This window comes from Antechinus flavipes, chromosome 3 (genome assembly GCF_016432865.1).
Source record: "Antechinus flavipes isolate AdamAnt ecotype Samford, QLD, Australia chromosome 3, AdamAnt_v2, whole genome shotgun sequence".
In the NCBI taxonomy this organism is placed as follows: domain Eukaryota; kingdom Metazoa; phylum Chordata; class Mammalia; order Dasyuromorphia; family Dasyuridae; genus Antechinus; species Antechinus flavipes.
The window spans coordinates 385,727,586-385,749,868 of NC_067400.1; the positions used below are offsets into that span (position 1 = coordinate 385,727,586).

General features: G+C 32.9%; 2 protein-coding genes across 15 annotated transcripts in view; one reads left to right on the top strand and one right to left on the bottom strand.

Annotated features, from left to right (window-relative positions):
* Positions 1–22,283, bottom strand: part of PLCL1 (phospholipase C like 1 (inactive)) — a 423,749-nt gene that overhangs the window by 381,794 nt on the left and 19,672 nt on the right. The window lies entirely within an intron of this gene.
* The window catches only part of BOLL (boule homolog, RNA binding protein), a 200,492-nt gene that overhangs the window by 47,404 nt on the left and 130,805 nt on the right, over positions 1–22,283 (top strand). For 12 of the 14 annotated variants that reach the window (XR_007951984.1, XR_007951987.1, XR_007951985.1 and 9 more), the window contains one exon: positions 2,283–2,338. The exons of 1 other annotated variant lie outside the window; for it this stretch is intronic. Coding sequence is in view for 8 of the 13 variants with exons in the window: in XM_051985932.1 (XP_051841892.1) it covers positions 2,293–2,338 (46 nt within the window). In the remaining 5 variants the exon portion in view is untranslated. Of the gene's footprint in view, positions 1–2,282; positions 2,339–9,967; positions 10,011–22,283 lie in introns of all 14 variants that reach the window. One more of the 14 variants, XM_051985937.1, reaches the window with a different exon arrangement.

The following is a 22,283-nucleotide window of genomic DNA, read 5'->3' on the forward strand; positions in this document are numbered from 1 at the left end:
GGGAGAAAAAAGTAGAACTCAAAATCTTACAAAAATGAATATTAAAAAAGATTATGTAATTAGAAAAAATGAAATGCTATTAAAATTTAAAATATATATTTAATTGGTTCTCCAGAGAGAGAGAGAGAGAGAGAGAGAGAGAGAGAGAGAGAGAGAGAGAGAGATAGGAAAAGTTCATTTGATAAGAATTGAAAAAGGTCATCTTCTGAATACAAATCTGGCCTCAGACACTAGCTAAGCAACCTTAGCCAAATTACTTAACTCTATTAGAGACAGAGACAGAGACAGAGATAGAGACAGAGAGACAGAGACAGAGACAGAGACAGAGAAAGACAGAGATAGAGACAGAGAGACAGAGACAAAGAGAGACAGAGAGACAGAGACAGAGACAGAGACAGATTAAAAATTCATTTGGCAAGAACTGAAAAAGGTCATCTTCCTGAGAACAAATCTTAGACACTAGTTATGCAACCTTGGCCAAATTACTTAACTCTATTTGCCTCAATTTCCTCATTTGTAAAAATGAGTCAGAGAAGGAAATGGTAAGCCACCCTAGTAACTTTGCCAAGAAAACTCCAAATGGGGCCACAAAGAATTAAGCACAAATGAAATAACTCAATAACAAGAGAATTTAATCTGTTCCAATAGGTTGTTTCTTCTATGTTTTGAAATAATCTAAGTCACTGTTGATACTCAAATGTTAAATAATAGCTCTTATAATAATTAAATCATTTTAAAATCATTTGGGTGAGAGGGTATCAAAGCTATCTACCATTCTTAAATACTGGTTTAAGAAAGAATGAATTTATACCAAATTCTTCAACTTCAAATTCTGAGAGCAGCATAGTTAACTAAAAGGTCAAAGGTAATATATAAATAAATGAAAAGAAGGAAGTTATAAAAATATTTGATAGGTAACTTGGTTAATCTAGAGTTAATCTTAGGGTACTAGACCTAGAAATCATTTCATTTTTTTTTCTTCCCAACAAGAATTTAAAATATATAATACATAGAAATGGGGAATTACTTATTTTCTGAAAGGATCTCCACCCAAAATTTCATCTACATCCTTCTCCAAAGGCTAAATAAGTAATTATTTTCTAACTGCCAAATAAATTGTACTATCAGAGCAAGTTCACATTTGATTTTATAAATCCCTATACAAATACAGGCCTCAAAATATCCTTGAGAATTCAACAAATTAACTTTGCTGGAATCAGATCATTATCACAGACAAAACTATGGCCCATTCAGAGATGTCAAACTTGCCTCCAAGTGCATCTGAAATCAGATTAAAATGTAATTGTGAAATCTTAAATAAAAATAATACAACATAGACAATGTTAATTTGTGATTTTCTAAGTCTATATGCAGCTCGATTGATTTTTATGTCACTGTTCCAGTTCATTTTCCAAATTCTGTTTCTGGAAAAATCCATGGTTAGAAGAAGACAGACAACATAGTACAAAATTTATATGTAGCAGTAAGTAGTTGGAACATGACATCTTTGTGTCACATCTCTCATTATTCCCATATACTTACCCTCCAGTTAAGCCATATTGTTCTACCCATTGTCTCCATAACTATAGTTATATTCTATACTCCCCTCTATAAAGCCTTTTCTAACCAGTACAGACTACCTAAATACTAATTGTATGTATTATTATGAATTTAGTATCAATCAATCAATAATATTTATTAAATGCCTACTATGAACCTGACACCTGACAGGATACAAGCACAAGGAATAAAACAGTCTTAACTTGCAATGAGATTACATTCTAATGAGAAAACCAACAAGTATATATGTAAAATACATATGTATATGTAAAATATATATATATGTAAATATAAAGAAACTTAGGAAATACAAACATATGCAAAGTAGTTCATTCAATATCAGGTAGTTTAGGAGAGAGAGCATTAGTATCTGGAATAGGAAAAGGATCAGGAAAGGTTTCATGCAAAAGATAGTGCCTGAGATGCCTCTTAAAGGAAGAGATGGACTTTATAAGTGAGAGGTAAGGAGAAGATTCATTCCAGGAATGGAGAACAGTCAGTGAAAAGTCACAGAGATGGGAAATTTAGTATCTTCTTTGAAGAATAGGGAAAAGACCAGTCTGACTAAACAGAATGTAGGAGGGGACATAATGTTCAATAAAGCTTGAAAAATATTGATTATGCCAGGATATATAGAAAGTTAAAAGCAAAAAGAGGAGTTTCTATCTTATTTTAGAAGCCAGGTAAAGTCACTGTAATTATTTTATTCATTTTTTTTTTAGCTTCCCACATATGCATTCCATCTCTCCAACTGGATTGTTGAACTATTTAAAGACAGGTAGGAATTCTTAATATTCCTCATAATATCTCCATGAATGTCTTGCACTATTACAGTTACTCTATCAATGTTTATTGATTGACATATGTCTTGCACTATTATTTATTGTTTTATTGATATATGCCCTTATTAATCCTTTCGAACCATACAAAACTAAATGTAAAAATATATTTACCAACACTAACAAAAAGCAATTTGTTCAAAAATTTTTTTTGAAATTTGAACATGCAGTTATCATCTTTTTATTTCTTCTATCCATCCTCATATGTTCAAAAAAACAACAACAACAACAACAACAATGAAATTGAACAAAGGATAGGATAACCAACATAGGACAATAAGAACATTAATGCCTGAGAGTGAACTGAAATAAATGCCCTAAAAAAAAAAAAAAAAACAAAGGTCTTATGGATGGATCATGTCTGTTAAATTTCTAGAAAGTTTATTGCACCTGATTAAAAAATAAAAGTTTTCACCAAAATCGGGGGGAAATTTAATTAATACATATTTTCAAAACAGTAATTAATGGAATTTAACCACAATTTCTATATCCACTTTGAAGAGGTAAAATTGGAAAATAAAATAAGGTCCAATTGCCTCCTTTTACCTCTAAGATAAAATATAAAATTTTTTATTTGATCAAAAGCTCTCTGTATGTTTTTGGTGGCAAAGGACTAGAAAATCAGGAGTATCCATCCATTGTGGAATGACTGAATCAATTAAAATATATGAACATATGGGTGTAAATATATATGTATATATATATATATATATATATATATATATATATATATATATATATATATGTATTTGTGTAAATATGTACATACAGAATTGTACCAACTACACCCAGCGAAAGAACTCTGGGAGATGACTATGAATTCCCAATCCCTACATTTTTGTCTGCCTGCATTTTTGATTTCCTTCACAGGCTAATAGTACACTATTTCAAAGAGTGATTCTTTTTGTACAGCAAAATAACTGTTAGGACATGTATACTTATATTATATTTAATTTATACTTTAACATATTTAACATGTATTGATCAACCTGCCATGGAGGGGAAGGGAGGGAAGGGAGGGAAAAATTGAAACAAAAAGATTTGCAATTGTCAATGCTGAAAAATTACCCATGCATATATCTTGTAAATAAAAAGCTATAATAAAAAAATAAATAAAATAAAAGACTCAGCTCAAGTCTCACCTTCTATAAAGGGAAGCTTCTTTCTACCTCCACACACCCCACTCCCCCTTAGTGTCATCCCCCTTTGATTGCCTCTCATTTACCCTGTGTATATTTTGTGTTCATAATTGTTTTCATGTAGTCCTCCTCCATTAGAATATGAGATCCTTGAGGAGACAAAGATCCTGTTTTTTTTTCCTTTTCATTCTTTCTTCAGTGCCTGACACATAGTAAGAGATTCTAAAAACTTATTGACCAACTAACTGGTTATATGGCTAAGCATTTCAAACATGTTATTCTTCTCCATTCAATCTTCAGATTTTCTTCCTTGATTATTCCCAACTTTGGATAATACCACCGCCACCATTCACTTCATCTGCTACTAGTTGGGGGAATCGGGGAATACCCCTGGACCTCATAATAAATTTATTTTATCTAAACTCAAATGAGTTTTCATTGTTACAAGATCATCTTTTTTATCTCTTGACGTCATGCAATATTCCTCAAAGCTATTACTCCAAACTCCCCCCTTCCTATTCCTTATGTCCTCTTCTCTTAGTTCACACTATATTAAAAAGACTAAAATTTTATCAGTCATGAATTCTCTCATCCCTGCTCCACATCTTGGTGAGTTAGATCTTAAGCATTTATTAAATATTTACTATGTGATGGGCTGGGATTGAAGAAACATAGAAAGGCAAAGTTACAGTTAACTTCAGGGAGCTCACATTCTAATGGGGAAGATAGCATGTAAATATTTTAGGTACATATGAGATATATATAGAGTAAGTGGAAAATGAGCTCATAGGGAAGACAGTAATAGCTAAAGGGGGTAGAGAAAGGCCTCCAGCAGAAAGTGAAGTTTGAGCTGAGTCTTGAAGGAATTCATGAAATAAAAAGGTGGAGTATCCCAAGAGCATTCCAGACAGAGATAACCATGGCAAAGGCAAAAAGAAAGAAAAGAGAATGTTACAGTTTAGGAATAGCAAAAGAACAATGTAATTTGATCATGGGGTACATAGAGGATTTGTAAAAGATATGAAGACTCCCTAGCCATGTGATCCTAGGCAAGTCACTTAACCCCAATTACCTCAGCAAAAAAAAAAAAAAAAAAAAAAAAAAAGATATGAAGACTAAAAAATAGTCAAGTTATGAAAAGTTTTAAATTAGAAAAGATAGCTCAGGGAAAACCCCTTGGGGTTCACCCATATTAATGGGAGTGACATAAGTAAAGAACCAACAAAGGAGATTGTGATGGGGCAATAAAGCAGATAGGAAGAGTATGAAGAGAGAGCCAAATCATGAAAATGTAGACAGGAGATATTATTCTAGAAAAGGTGATCAATAATGTCAAATGCTACATAAAGATCAAAAAGGATGAGGACTGAAAAAGGACATTAGATTTTGTAATTAAGATATTAGTAGCTATGAAAGGGGAAGAAAAGGAAAGACAAGGGAAAAGATGAGGGAATGAAAGGGAATAAAAAGGAAGGCAAGAGAAGGGAAGGGAAGAAGAATGGGAGAAAAGTAGGAAGGGACTCATCTGTAAAATAATGGGATAGGACTACATAATTGTTGAGATCTCTTCCAATTCTAATAATTTGAGGCTAAGCAAACAATGTGTCTGAATGGTTTCCCATTTCATCTTATTTTCCCCTAGACTCAAATATTTAATCAGTTCATTGCAAGGTACTCGTCACACTTAAATATATCAGCAAGGTATCCTATATTTATTTTGCATATATTTTGCATGTACTTCTATCTTCATATGTTATTTCCACTCAGTAGAAGTTAAGTTCCTTGAGGGCAGAGATTGTTTCATTTTTATTTTTGTATCAGTAGCACCTAGAATGATGCTCAAAACATAGAAAGTTTAAAGTGCTTAATAAATAAATGCTGGTTAAATGATAATGCGTGGTATTGTGTTTCTCAATCAGAAATTATGAGCAAAAACATTAGAAATATGCTAAACAATCAAGCTGCAAAGTGACAGTTTTTAACAATTTATGCTCTGGAACTAAGGTCCATGATATTTTAATTTTAGCATATAATTGTGTCTTCTTCAAGTAACTAAAAACTATTAGGTTCTGATCATTTATACTTATAAATGACCAATTGCAGGTAAAGTTTTTACAGGAGCTTGACTCTGATATCTATTTTTCTTTTATTCTCTTTTCTTTTGGTGGGCACAAGGAGAAATAGTTTGGATATAACTGAGAGATTTATTTGGTTCCTCTAAAAACAACACCACCACAAAACATTAAAGCCTTCACCAATTATTAAGGAGACAATCAGAAACCCCAACCTCTAACCCTCATGGAAAAAATATGTCCTATAACATACAAAGGGCATTTCATGACATGTGTATAGCCAGAGGAGATGGAGATCTGCCAAACTCAAAAATAATAATAATAAACTGTGACTATAGAGATCTCTTTGCAACTGAATAACACAGCCATTATTCAGTTACTAAGCTTAAATGTAGTTATTTAGTTTTATCAGTAAAATTAAGAGCAGACCATTACTAATAACATAGCAAATAGAAATTATTGATTTTTCCACTGTCAACATCCTATCTTTACATAACTTTACTAACACAAAATATAAGAATTTATTGAAATATTTCTGTAAAAAATAAATATGGGAATTAGTATATTATTTTTAATATAGGAAAACTTACAATAACTATCAAAGCTATAATAATACATTTATTGAAAATAATCTTGCAATAAAGCCTGAATTTGCAAAACCCAAAATCATTGTTTAAATTAAAGGACTTTATTTTGTTCAAGATGACCTTGATTTCAGAATACAAATCCCTGCCCCCAACACATCTGTTCTGTCCCAATCATTATCAAGTTCAATGGCAACATTCTGTCAAGTTCTCCAACAATATGTCTGCTAATACTACACTTCTCATTTTTATTCTCCTATTGGGTATGCTTATTATAATAATATCATAAATCATGCTTTTTGCTTTATGACATATAATTACACAATCAGTTGGCAGCCCATATTAAAAAAAACTACAATGGATTCAATGGGATCTGTTACTTTTTAGAGAAAGTAATAATCATTTATAAAGTTGTTTTAGGCAGCTAAAGTCAGCCAACTTCCATATATTTTTGATACATTCTTTAGGGGACTGTTTATGACAGCATTCAATATTTGCTTTTAACAAAATGGCAGTCACTAAGTATCCAATCCTGGATTTATGCAAGTCATATTAAAATTAGTTACAGCAATAAATGTTATGATCATTGATAATATTTCATGACATTAGGTGCCTGCCATTTTGTTTTATAAAACAAAATAGTTAAGTAGAGAAAAAAAATTTTAAAGGATGTCTCTTCTTCATACAAAAATTTCAAATTAATATTGCTGAATCACCCCAATATTTTCTCTTTATGCTACCTTTCCAATACTCACTTTAAAATAAATGATAAGCCTCACAGAAAAACAATTTAAAATTCCATGATGAATTTTTCATTTAACTATACTTTATTATATCTTAATGTTATGTTATATTTCAAATTAAACCTATTTTGAAAGTATTTAAGCCATAAAAAGAAATTCACTTTTAAGTTATTTATTATTGGTTCCTATGAGTTAGAACTCAAGTATAATTTTTCAAAACTAAAATATGTCAACAATAGGTTTGTTTCTTAAAAATATATACTTATCAGTCTTTGGTTTGAGATGACCAAAAATACCCTTTTATTAATAATGTGTTGACTTTATTGGTAAAATGATTAAATTACCTAGGAACTTTGTCTTTTGAACCCTTTTTAACTACCACATTATAGGATTTAGAGATAAAGCTAAGAAATCATCTTGTGTAGCCCTCCATTTCAAAGAAGAGAAAACAGAGAACTGAGATGTAGCTTAGGGTCACACAGATGATAAAAGAATGGCAAAGAGACGTTAAAAGATTTGGTCATGGTCATAAGGCCAGCAAATACCAGAGGAAGGTGCAGGCAGAAGTGCTGCCTGACTTTTGAATCCTTACTCTTTCAAAGCTGGAGGGGACAATAAAGCATGTATCTCATTATCATCATCACCCCCTAGAGGCCTGAAATGTAAGGATTTTGAAGTTCAAAAACCAAGGAATCTAGCTCATGTGAAGAGTCATCAAAGTCCAGGTGCAAGACAAAAGTCAAGACAACTGGCTATGGTCCAAGGTGCAGTGAATGACCTTGGTATCTTCAATGTCTGCCCAAGCTCTAAGCACTCCACAGCACCTGCCTCCATTGCCTTCAGGACCTACTGGAACAAATTGTTCACATTTGTTTATTCTACCAGGGAAAGATTTCACATACTTACAGTAGATACTACATTTAACTCCCCCACTGGTTTTGAGACCTATTGTTTTTTCTTAGCCTAATTTATCCCATCTTCTGAAATGATTTTTCAGAGTAAGACTACTACAGATGCTGTAACTTCTTGGAGTCACAGGTGAAAGTTGGATGCCAGGTGATCACAAAGATGGAAAGCAGTCTTGAAGAGGTCTCAGCAGCCCTTATACCCATATAGCCTTCCCTAAATACCTGCATATTGCTTCTCAAAATAAGGTCCTAGGTGTTCATCTGGATTCACAGCTTTTTTAGCTTATATAAGAAACAGAAATTAAAAATAGCATGGCCCCTATGTAATCTTAATTATATCTGGATGTCTCCCAGACAAACAATAGCATCTGACATTGAAATTTATCCATACAGAAGATAAACAGACCTGTCATTTCAGTGGCATAATGGATTTCCAATGAAAGAGATTCCCTCTACTAATACAGGTTGAAATTTATACTCAGAGATTTGCTTATAGCATCATGAGGTTAAGTGACTTGCCTAGGGTCAGAGAGCCAGTATATCAGAAGCAAAATTTGAACCCAGGTCTTTCTGGCTAGCTTTTATCTGTTATGTCACACTGCCTCTCTTATACATATATACGTATTGGACACACATAAGAAAGAGATGACTACCCTACCTTAAGAACTTGCTAGGTGCTATGAACTAGAATTACACAGACAAAAAGGAAACCATACTGACAATATAAAATACATGGAGGGAAATAATGTTGAATCAATTTATAAAAGCAGGTGGGAGTCAAGTTGTAGAGGGCCTTAAACAGAAGTCTGAGGAATTTGTTTATCCTAAAGGAAGTAAGAAACCCCTCAAGCTTTTGGAACATGTGGGTCACAATGTGCAAATATATATATATATATTTAATATATATATATATATATTAAAACAAATCAAATGAAGCACTTAGTTTTCAAATAAGCAAATCAGAATACTGCCACAACAATAAATATGCTGTATTGTGAGTTGCAGGTTCTGGGAAGTTTGGATAATTTGGGAACTTCTGGGAAACTACATTGAAATCCATTGCATTTCCTAGTACTAAGCAGAGTTCTATAACAGTAGAACTCCTCTAAAGCTATCTAAAGTATTAGCTTCAGTTGATGGATGCCCTAGCTCCTCCATGAACTACTATTTGGTCAATTTTCACTATTAACAAGCATAAAAAGAAGATGTTACCCTAGCCAGACATTTAGCTTAGACAAATTCAGCAAAATTTCTGTTCTTAAACTCAGGAGCTATAACAATACTATTCATTCATTCAGCAAATATTCACTGAGATCTTACCATATAATTAACTCTGTATTAGGTACCTCAGGAGATATACAGAGACTTTCATTTACATCTATGGAGTCTTAATTAGACACCTCCCCCAAACCAACCTATTTGTGCCATTATACTAAAATATTTACTATTTCATTCCAAGTTCTTTGAAGGAGGGAGTGCTTTTTTTTGTCTTTATATTTGTGGTACAGTGCTTGCACATAGTGAATGATTCCTGAAATTGACTATGAAAGAGTATAGAGCTCATCAATCTGATAAAGCTAAATCCTGACAAAAAATTCAGAGAACAATAAACTACATCCTGAAATGATCTACTTATTCTCTCCAAAAAGTAATTAACTTTATTCTTTCTTTGGAAACTTGTAAAACATAGGCAAGTAGGAATTGTCCATTTTAGTAAATAAGTCATAAGTGATTCTGAGGTAATTCTTTTTTGGTTATTTTTGTTCATTATTGATTTTTGGATCAAATAAAGTAATATAGTACCTAGAAAACAACTTACCTTCTATGTCAAACTTCAGTTTCTATCATTTTGAAATATAATACTGGAATAGCAATTTCATGATAGTTTTCATAGGCTCATAGTTTGAAATTTAGAAGTGATCTTAAGGATCACCTAATGCAATAACCTCATTTTACAAGAGGAAATGGGCTTGAAGAAGTTGGTGTTATTTCATGTCACATAGATAGGAACTGGTAGATTATTATTGCTCGGTCCTTTTCCAGTCTTCACAAGCCCATTTGAGGTTTTCTTGGCAAAGGTACTGGAATGATTTGTCATTTCCTTCTCCTGCTCCTTTTACAGATAAGGAAACTAAGGTGAGCAGAGTTGAAGTGACTTGCCCAGGGTAAGTGTCTGAGTCCAGATTTTAGTTCAGGAAGATGAGTCTTCCTGGCTCTCTATTCAATGTGACACTTAGCTGTGCCAAGGAAGTAGCAATATTTAATATTCAAATCTTAGGTCCTTGGATTCCAAAAAGAATACTTTCTCATCTTTACCACATTGTAGTAAGTAACCAAAATGGTTTCTTGCAAGTATCTGATGAATAGAGAAGTCAGTTTCCATCAAACCAATAAAATGGGACCATGCATATGATAAAAATCCTAAGCAGAAAAACACATTTTTCCTTTTTTAGTATGTGTCAATCTACTGGAGTTATATGACTAGAACCACATAGCTAATAAATGTTAAGGTCTGAGGCTAGGTTTGAACTCAGAACCTCCTGACTCCAGGGTTGATACTCTATCCACTGTGCCATCTAGCTGCCTGAGAAAAACATGCTTCAAATGTTTCTATCATGCCAACCTCTGAAGAATCATTTAAATGAGTCAGCCACATTTAATTCAAAATAATAGCCTAAATTATTGATTTTTTATTATATTAGGACTTTGAGGATACCTTATATTTATGATGCTGTTTTTAAAAGTTAACCAAATTAAGTTTAATTTCTTCCTTACAAACATATTTACTCATCTGTAAATATTACAGATCTGTCAGACTATAACCAAGCAAAGGTAAAGATCAGTAAATAAAAACAGAAAAAAATATTATATTGTCTAAATCAATATATCTCACTAACTAAAAATCACAATTTTTGAAAATTTACAACATACTAAATACAACTAAAAAAATAAGTTATTTGAGGGAATTTTAGAAAACAACATAAACTTTACATGCAAAATTTCTGAGAAATGTTTTAAGTTAGACTACTTTACTACTAATAATCTTTGAGCAGAGAAAAAATCCTAAAAATAAAGATCTGAAACAATATTATCTTTGTTTCAAAATGATATTACACTGTATTATTTCTTGAAAATAATTTAAAATATTTTTTAAAATTTTATAGTTTATTACTGAAATTTCCTTTTTTTAAACATCAAATCTCTCAGTCAACCAAAACCTTCTACCATGCAGACTAATCCTCCTGGTTGACTTCTAGCTCTATTTAGCCATACATGCCACTCCTAAAAGCATTTTCTATGGATACCACTTTATCCAAGAGACTTCACTACTCTGATACTTTTCAAGCATATCTTTATAACTTCCATTGGTCTTTATTCTCAGTCCATATGCTACTTGATAATTCCGCAGCATTTGACATCAACCACCTCCTATATATTCTCCTCCCTTAATATCTGTAGTACTATTCTCTCCTAGTTCTCTATTCCTTCAAACTTCCTATTTCCACTGAAGGCACCATTTTCTTTCAAGTCACTCAGGTCCACAAATTCATAATCATCCCTCCCTTTTCCCTATATCCTCATATCCCATCAATGGCTAAGTTGTGCTGATTCTACCTCTAAAAATATTTTCCACAGATCCATTTTTGTCCATTCATCCTATGTCTGTGCTAATTCAGGCCTTCAGAACGTCCTGCCTGGACTATCACAAAAGTCTCCTAATTTAATTTTCCTGCTTCCATCTTCTCCCATTCTCCAAAAACTGTATCAAAGGAGATAATGTATGTAAATACTTTGCAAACTTTAAAGCATTATGTAAATGCATCTTTACAGTTAAAGGTTCTGATAAAGGCCTCATTTCCAAAATATATAGAGAACTGACTCAAATTTATAAGAAATCAAGCCATTCTCCAACTGTTAAATGGTCAAAGGAAATGAACAGACAATTTTCAGATGATGAAATTGAAACTATTACCACTCACATGAAAGAGTGTTCCAAATCACTATTGATCAGAGAAATGCAAATTAAGACAACTCTGAGATATCACTACACACCTGTCAGATTGGCTAAGATGACAGGAAAAAATAATGATGAATGTTGGAGGGGATGCGGGAAAACGGGGACACTGATGCATTGTTGGTGGAGTTGTGAACGAACCCAACCATTCTGGAGAGCAATCTGGAATTATGCCCAAAAAGTTATCAAACTGTGCATACCCTTTGATCCAGCAGTGTTTCTATTGGGCTTATACCCCAAAGAGATACTAAAAAAGGGAAAGGGACCTGTATGTGCCAAAATGTTTGTAGCAGCCCTGTTTGTAGTGGCTAGAAACTGGACAATGAATGGATGCCCATCAATTGGAGAATGGCTGGGTAAATTGTGGTATATGAATGTTATGGAATATTATTGCTCTGTAAGGAATGACCAGCAGGATGAATACAGAGAGGCTTGGAGAGACCTACATGGACTGATGCTAAGTGAGATGAGCAGAACCAGGAGATCATTATATACTTCGACAACGATACTGTATGAGGATGTATTCTGATGGAAGTTGATTTCTATGACAAAGAGACCTGAGTTTCAATGGATAAATGATGGACAGAAGCAGCTACACCCAAAGAAAGAACACTGGGAAACGAATGTGAACTATTTGCATTTTTTATTTTCTTCCCGAGTTATTTTTACCTTCTGAAACCAATTCTCCCTGTGCAATAGGAGAACTGTTCGGTTCTGCAAATATGTATTGTATCTAGGATATACTGCAACATATTTAACATTTATAGGACTGTTTGCCATCTTGGGGGGTGGGGTGGAGGGAGGGAGGGGAAAAAATCGAAACATAAGCGAGTGCAAGGGATAATGTTGTAAAAAATTACCCTGGCATGGATTCTGTCAATACAAAGTTATTATTAAATAAAATAAAATTTTAAAAAAAAATTTTAAAAAAAGAAGAATGCTAAAAAAAAAAAAAGCATTATGTAAATGGTAATGATTGGTTTTGCCATTATTATTATTACCTCCAAAGGTATAATTCTGGCTATATTATCCTAGTGCTAAAAAATCTACAGTGATTCTACTGGTTCTCAAGATAAAACTCTTTGGTTTAACATCTAAAATCCTCCATAATCTTCCACAATCCATTTTACCAAATATTTTGTATTATTCCCTTTCATTCATTTTGTTTTAGCCAAACTATCCTAGACACTGAACTAGGCATTTCATCTCTCATCTCATTTCCTTTATGTTAAGTGTACCTCACATCTAATATATAATCTCCTTATCTTCATATCTGTCTCTTAACGAGAATTCTCTAAAAAGTCAGCTCAGATGCCAATTCCTTTAGAAAGCCTTTTATGATCCTCAAGTTCTTAATTCTCTCACTTCTCAAATTCCTTGGGTTTTTATTACTCAATTGTTTCAGTCACACCTCACTGTTAATGACCTCATTTGGGATATTATTGGTAAAGATGCTAAGGCTATCCATTTCCTATTCCCAGTTCATTTTACAGAAGAGGAAACTGAGGCAAACAGGGTTAAGTGACTTGCTCAGTGTCACAAAGCTACATTAGTAGCTGAATAGCCTGAGGTCAGATTTGAACTCAGATGAGTCTTTATGAGTCTTGAGTCATCTATCTACTACATCACCTAGCTATCCTATCTATGTTTTATTGCTCTATGAATATGTTGAAAATCCCTTTCCCCTGTCCCAGACATTGCATAGTGTTTTGCATGTGGTAGACAAAAAACAAGCTTGTTGAAAGGAACTGAATTCTCAAGACTAAGGAGCATAGAATCCTAACCATGGCCTGTCATTCACGTGTATCATCTCATTTAGTGCAAATAAACACTAAAGCCACAATTTCCACTTCCATTATAGTGAGCCCAAATCTACCACATTGTATACAATGATTTTCACCCATTATATGTGCTTCCTCCCCAAAAAAATAGGATCATATGTGATTCATGTTCTTTAAGGGAAAGAATTAAGGGAGGGAAGTTGGAAGGGAACTTAATTTAAGACCTATAACTATTCCAAGAAGAGTTTGCTTAATTACAATATCTGGCATAGAGTACTTATGCAATAATTAAAGTATTTTATGTTGTATCACTGTGTACAAATAAAGTTATTTCATAGCCAGAGACATGATCTTTTCAAGATCCAAGCTCATAAATCTTTCATGCTTCATTCCATATTATTAGACACTCTTCATTCAAGGAAGAACAGTGTCCAGTTATTATAACCAACAAGAGAGAATTTTTCTTTTATTTAAAATTGGGAATTGAAAAGTGATAAATTTTAATGTTCAGCCTAGCTTTCTGGAGGTCCTTTGGATAGGCCTTGGTCTCAGCAGGATAGACACCATGAGAATGAACAGGAATAGAGTCTAGAGTCTTTATCCTGGCCCAGACTTGATCTTAGTGCAGGAGTGTAAGGGTCAGAAATGGAATGTCTCTTTTCCAGTCCTTCTTAGCCCTTATATACTTTATTGTAATTACATCATTACCACATACTGATTATGTGTGAACTAGAGAACCATTACATCACTATACTAAGTACTAATATATGTGAACTAGAGAATCATCATCTCATCAATTCCACTGAGTTAACACCTTGTTTCAAATATACTTCTCCTGAGTTCTGGCCCACTATAATAAATGGTCATTTTAATTCCATAAAAGTAACTGTTCTAAATACTGAGGAAGTATAAAAGCAAATGTTAGTGCAAGATTCTTTAGTAAATTACAATCTTTGTCTTGAGAAACCACTACTAGATATTTTAAAAAATACTCTAATCTTTATTCAATCCTTTGCCTCTGATTTGGACAACTAGAGAAACAATGTAACCAGTCATACTGCATCACAGGGCGCTGAGCAAGCAGATAAGAGTCTTAGTAGTTATACATGAAAAGTTACTTGGTAGAGTTGTAAATTGCTTCTAGACTTCTGAAAATAATTTGGAATTATGCGACAATAGTCATTAAACTGTTCAAGCCCTTTGACCTAGTAATCTCATTACTGGCATATATCCTAAAAATGTTTAAACAGAAATAAAAGTCACAAATATAGTAAAAATATTAATAGCAATGCTTTTGTGATAGTAAAAACATAGAAACTAAAAGAGTGCCTAGCAAATGTGGACTGCTTGAACAAATTGTGGTATGTAGATTTAATGGAATATTACTGTACCATAATAAATAGGAAGAATTCTTTGAAACACAGGAAAACTTGAAGCGATGCAAAGTGAATAAAACAGAACCAAGATGATAGTATATAAAATGTAAATCATGCATGAAGTATTTGTGACAAATGTTTTAAATGAGACAATTTTAATATTAATAATCTTTGAGTAGAAGAAAAAAATCCCAAAATGAAAATAGCCTACTGTAGAAAATTATCTCTAGAAGCTTCCCTTTTCCCTTCTATTTTTATCAAGGATATTCTACATGTGAGTAGAGATCATTCTAACAAAATATTTTATAAAGATGAGGAAATAGACATATGGGTTAGAATCACTGAGGTCTTTTTAGTCATCTTTTTTATAACACTTAATTTTTAACGATTTTTTCCATTCTTTTAGAATTTCTCTCTCTTTCAGATACCTTAAAAGTCAATCCCGAAATTCATTTAAAATTCTTTTGCAATTTGGAACACAAGGTTTTGCAAGGGTAGATGTTGAAAACTATTTTTGCATATGTTTTGAAAACAAAAAGTTTTATTGTTAAAAATCAAATAAAATTCTTTTGCCTCAGGGTAAGCTTTCCTCTTTACATATTTGGTCAGTTACTTGTCTGATAGTTTTATAAATTAATGTTAGATTTTGGAAAGCCAGTTCAAGAAGCATTTTGTTAATTTTATTTTAATGTTTTCTCAAGAGAACCACTTCAATGTAGATGACAGGAAATAAAGGTTATAGCATAAATATCATAAATTCTAATTATCATATAACTGCCTATTCTGTCATAAGAAAGCCAAATAAGCCCAGAACAATAATGTCTAACAACTGGTTGTACAATTTCTTTTATTTGATGCCTGTTAGGCAGTCTATTAGGAGGAATCAACAGATAAACACATATCATAATTTTAGGAAGAAGACTATAGTATCAGGCTTCACATGAGGGTCTGAAGACAGATGAAAAGTCCTCTAGGACCAAATTATGTAGGTTTAGAGAAGCTCATTCCCAGAAACACTCATTGTTGATTTTTTTTTCCCTTTGGTCACAGCAATTCATGCAACTAAGGCATCAAGAGGTTGTGATTTGTACAGGGCAGGGATAATCAATGACATAGATTAAATCATGAGTTTTTAAAGTATTAATGGGAAATAAAGAAGAGCATTTATAACTAAGATTGAGACTAAATTTTTGGCTAATTGATAGTGGAAGTATCAGTGCTTAATTTTAATAGCTTCTCTATCTCCCAAAAATCCTGTTAAAGGCAATAAAGGAAAAAAAATAACAGTACTCCCTCCTACTTTCCATAGATCAATCGCCTTTATAGAAAGGAAGTTTGTGCTTATTATAGACCCTACTGAGTACATATTATTATAGACCCTACAAAATAGATGTTGCAGTTGCTAGTACGTCAGTGTCAACTCTTCCCCAAATCACAGATTAATTATCCCTACAATCATAGGTAGGTAGATGACAATATAGATGGATCATGGATAGATTTTGGTCCTTTGATTTCTACTGCTCACTAGATCATTTCATCTGTCCATGAAGATATAATTAGTGAATAATCCATATAATTCATTGCTATTCATGCAATTTCAAAAGAATGAAATAGCCCCAAAATTTTGGATAGGTTTCCTTTAGGTTTTATGTGGACATGAACATGAAGAGTACAAAATATTGGGTGAGCATGGAGTAGTTGTGAGCTGAATCATTGGAGTATATATCCACATTGATGATATAATATCTATTGATACAGGGAAGTATTGTGAAAGGCTTGGTTGGCTCTATGAAGTTATATTGTTTCAAAATTTAAAGACTTTTTTAAAATTTAAGGCCTCCCCTTTCCTCCTACCATCACATGCAGGCAGTCTGTCCATTCTCAAAATAATCATGCATTAGAGTATACTCAAAAGTTATCCATGTACTATTAAAAGAGTATTATAGTTTTTCTTAAAGTACATTGTCAATTTTTGCTTTGACTTATAACTGCATGGGTGAAACCATATTCAACATCTTAATATATTGATGTTAACAAGAAATAATACTCAGTTACAAACCACTTTAAAGTCTAGATAGTTCTATTTAAGCCTCATAACACTATTGTTGTTAATATCCAAACTGTGTCCAAAACACTCCAAAATAAGATACAAAAAGATGCACTCTTTATAACAATTCTCAAAGAAAAAATAGAGAGAACTACATTTAGAGTAGGGAGAGACTAGACATAACATCTCTAATATAGAGAATTACCTGTGCAAAAACTACTATAATCAACCAGGCACCTGCTCTGCTATTCATTGTCTTAGAGAATTTGCTGGGAGACTGAAAAGTAAAGTGAATTGCTTAGGATGTGTTAGACAATGTGGTCTCTAACTCAAATCCTATTAACTCTAAGACCAGTCTTGCAGCAGGCTGTGTAGAGTTACACACAACTCAGTTTTTAAGTTCATAATCTATATGACTTTATATATATATATAATATATATATATATATATATATATATATATATATATAACTATAATATATCTACCTCCAAAATAATAAATAAGTTATTGCACTATACTTACATTGGGCAAATATACAATAATAATAGCAATAATAATGATAATAATTGTAGAGGGCTGAAACTCTGAAAAAGGTATGCTTGAATCAGACAAGAGAGCACTTATAGCTAATTCCGTATTTGATGTGAGATAATGGCTCTATAAGCATATATTTAGATGTTGGTTCTTCTCACCTTTGGTGCTTCCTGAATGCTTGGTGATGAGGTAATCCTAGGTAAGATTGAAGGGCTGAGGGAGAGAAGTCAGGGTTACTTGGCTGCAGGATGAGAAGGAGAGAGGCTGGAGAATCCAGACTACAGAATCCAGGATACATCTTTAGCAAGCCTGTGGCAGCTTGCCTGCCTCCTTCACTTCTCCCTCTAAAGACCAAGAACTTTGATTTATTCTGACTCTAGTTGATCCTGAGGCCCTCCAAGAAACTAGTCTGGACATTATAAATAATAGTTCGTATTTATATGGTATTTTAAAATTTACAAAGCACCTTCCTTATAAACAGCATTGTGAGATAGATAATAAAGTATATTCATTTAAAATAAGGAAATTGAGGCCACAAGAGTTAATTGATATTCTCAGGATCAAATAGTGTATATCTGAACTAGAAAAGGAATCTGGATTTCCTGATTTAAGTATAGTATTTTTTTTCTCCTGTATCATGCATAATTTTGCAAATAACATTCATTAATGACAAATTTGTCATTTGTCATCAATTACTGGGCCAGCTAGGTGGAGCAGTGAATAGAGTTCCAGGCCTGAAATCAGGAAGACTCATCTTCCTGAATTCAAATGAACCTCAGATACTTAATAGCCATGTTACCCTGACCAAGTCATTTAACCTTATTTGCCACAATTTCCTCATTGTAAAATGAGCTGGAGAAGGAAATGGCAAACCACTCCAATATCTTTGCCAAGAAAATCTCAAATAGGGTCATGAAGAGTGACTGAACATTAATTTATGACAAATTAGATTATAATAAAACCATAATCAAGCATTTAACAGGCCAAGAATCATTTAAGGATATCAACTCCAATAATCAAAGCAATTTTATAATCTAGTAATGATAGTTAAAGAAATAGTAGGTGGCAATGAAATATCTTAAGATAATTCAAGTTCAAAATTTCAAAATCATTTTTACTTCTTCTTTGCCCTCCACCAATATTAGGAAGTCTTGTTATTTATGTTTCTAAATGTTTCTCATCTTTTACCTTCTCACTGCATCTCCAAAGGCACAGCCCTATTCTAGGAGCTCACACATAAATTAACTGCTACAGTTTCTTGCTTTGTCTCCCTGTCATTAGTTTCTCCTCATTTGACTTGCATACAGTTATTCAGGCCAATCTTTCTCAAGCATTATTTTGACTTTATTCTCTTCTACTTAACACTAGAACAGCAGTTTTTGTTAAACTTATTAAAATTGAATCTATAAAGGGCAATTAGATGGTGGACTAAATAGAGCATTGGCCTTGAAGTCAGGAGGACCTGAGTTTAAATCTGGGCTGACACTTAATACTTCTTAACTGTGTGACCCTGGGCAAGTTATTTAACCCAATTACCACAGGGGGAAAAAATTGAATCTACAGAGGACTCAAAGCTATCCTTTGGTTGGCCTTCCACATTTCTCCAAATTTGTACTTGCTATCCTGGTCACTATTTCAGGAAGATCCTGCCATATTTCACTTTATTCCCTATTCTCAGACCCGTTCAGCAACTTCCAGTCCTTGGTTAGAACATAGCAAGCAATTAACAAATGTTTTTGCATTTATTTAAACATGAAAGTGATCCCAATGATAAACTGTCAACAGGATATATTAGGTGGATTTTCTTTTTTTGTATGTATTTTAATTTTTATAATAGCTTTTTATTTTTCAAAATACATTCAAAGATAATTTTCAACATTCACTCTTGCAAAATTTTGTGTTCCAAATTTTTCTCCCTCCCTTCCCACTTCCCCCTTCCCCTAGACAGCAAATAATCCACCAATATAGGTTAAACATGTGCAATTTTTCTAAACATATTTCCACATTTAACATGCTGTATATTAAAAAAAGATCCACAAAGGGAAAAAATGAAAGAAAAAACTAGCAAACAACAACAACAATAAAAAGATGAAATAATATGTTGTTCTCCAAATTCAGTCCTTCAGATGGATTTTCAAAATGGATGGCAGGTTAAATTGAACCATTCATGCAATTGACCTCACAGTTATCCTTGAAGCTAGTGGCCTATGGTTTCATGCTATCCTATTATCACAAAGAATGCAGACTATAGCTGTAGGATAGAGATATCTCTGCATGAAGCTAAGTGGCCCATACTGGAATTGAACTGAATTGACCTTGTTTTCAAAAGGATCATGTTCTAATCAGTTGAGCTAACCCAACTACTTAGTATATACACATAAATAGAATCAGGAAAACTCCTGAATTCAAGAAAAAGTGCTTTCCACAGTATATTTTGATAATATATAGTAACCTAGCTCTTTCACTCACTTAAGAGTACTTATTAAACTAATTCTTTCAACTTAACACAAGCATACTTCACTGCAAAGTCTATAAATATCAAGTGTGATTTCCCTCTTTCTTATTTTATAAAATGATGTTATTTTAGAACTAGAAAGGGCCTTAGAGATCATCTAGTCCCACCCACTCATTTGACAGATAAGAAATTTAAACAGTTGCATTCTAATTCAAGGCCTCAAGTTAAAAACAAAAAAAATTTAAAAAGCAAAACCTGAACTCTACTACATAGATACCTAGATATCTTAGCAGAGAATTCGGAATCAGGAAGACCCCAATTCAAATCCTGCCTCAGGTACTTACTGGCTTGTAACCCTGGGCAGGTGGCCTAATCTCTCTCAATCTATTTGCTCATCAACAAAATAGAGATAGTAATAGTATCTGCTTCACAGGGTTGTGAGGATCAAGTGAGTTGTAAAGAGCTTAGTGAAACCTTAAAGTGCTAGAAAAATTTTGGCTGCTGTTATTAAAATCACAAGATGCTAGAGGTGGGGTTTTAGCAATCAACTCATTCAACTGCCTTATTTGACAAATGAAAGAAATGGGAAGATACTTGCTCTAGATTGGACAAACAGTAAACAGCAGAGAAGGGATATAAATCTAATTTTTTATAGAAACATGGGCAATTCAGAACAGATATAATAGCATCAAGCTGAAAGTACAGGATTTAGGCAGGTGAGAACAAATATTCTCAGGCTTATGCTGAATTCTATGCTAGGATAAAGAATTTAGGGACATTTCAGAGTGCATATGCTTCACTTATTTAAAGTGAACATGTAAAGGGTAGGACTTGGTTAGATTTTAGAAGCATAGAAGTAGAAGCATAGATTGGGGAAAAAAGGTCCAATAGATTAAGTGATTTGCTCAAGGTCACACAGAGTATTAGAAAAAGGATCTGAACCCAGATCCTTTGACTTCAAAACTAATAGTCTTTTCACTATATCATAAGGATGTCAATATTTTGGGGGGAAAAAAGATGTGACAGGCTAAATAAATAAAGCTAATGTCACAGATCTTAGGTAGCACAGTGGATAGAGAGCTGGCTCAGAAGCAAGAAGGCTTTGAACAAGAGTTCAAATCCAACCTCAGATACTGAGTACTTGTGTGACCCTAGGCCAATCACTTAACTCTATTTGCCTCAGTCTCAGTCAGAATGACAAACATTGTTTGCAAGAACAATTTTTTGTTTGCAAGAAATTCCCAAACAAGATCACAAAGAGTTAGATGTGACTTAACAACAAAGATTTGAAATATGATGAGTGTTTGCCATGTTACTATGTGTGTCACATTTCTATGATCTTAAGAGGGAAAAGATCATGGCAAAAAACCTATTATCAATCAAAATAACACCTGATATTTATATAATCATAAGCACACACATATCATATATCATATTATAGATCATCCTTTCACAATAATCCTATGAGGCCTTAAAGCTACTATATCTCACTAACATTGAAATTATTATTGTCTGTTATTTTACAAAGAGATTACAAAGAGACCTTTTCTCCCTGTCATCTTCTTGATAAAATACAAACTTAAATGGCTGGCATTTAAAACTCTCTTCAATATAGCTTTACCCCCCTTCCAGAAATTTCTTATTATCTTCTTTACATTCTCTACCTTCCAGTCAAACTGATCTGCTAGATGTCCCCAAACTTGACTTAAAATCACATATTTAGAGTATGGAAGGAATCTTAAAAACATCATGCCATATTATATCTCTATCTGTACAGATTGTACAAGATATCTAAAAGACCAATTCTCCCCATTTCCTCCTCTTAGAATCTCTAAGTTCCATCAAAATTCATCTTAGGTGCTATCTCCTATAAATAGCCTTTCTTGATTCCATAATTGTCAGCACACTATTCATCCTAAAGATGTTTTGCTTTTATTTATTAGTGAGTATGTAGACACACAGATAGATAGGTAGATATGTGTCTATGAATATATGTATGTGTATATATATTTGTGAATTGAGATATATGTAGCTGGTCTGTGTATATAGGTACATGCATATATTGATAGATGTAGATATATGCATGTGTATATGTGCTTAAACATGTAGCTATAGATATATTTATAGATATATGTATTCATTTATCTGTACATTTATATTTGTTTATATTTGTGTATATATATATATATTACATATGTATATATTTAGTTTTTGTAGATATGTTATAAT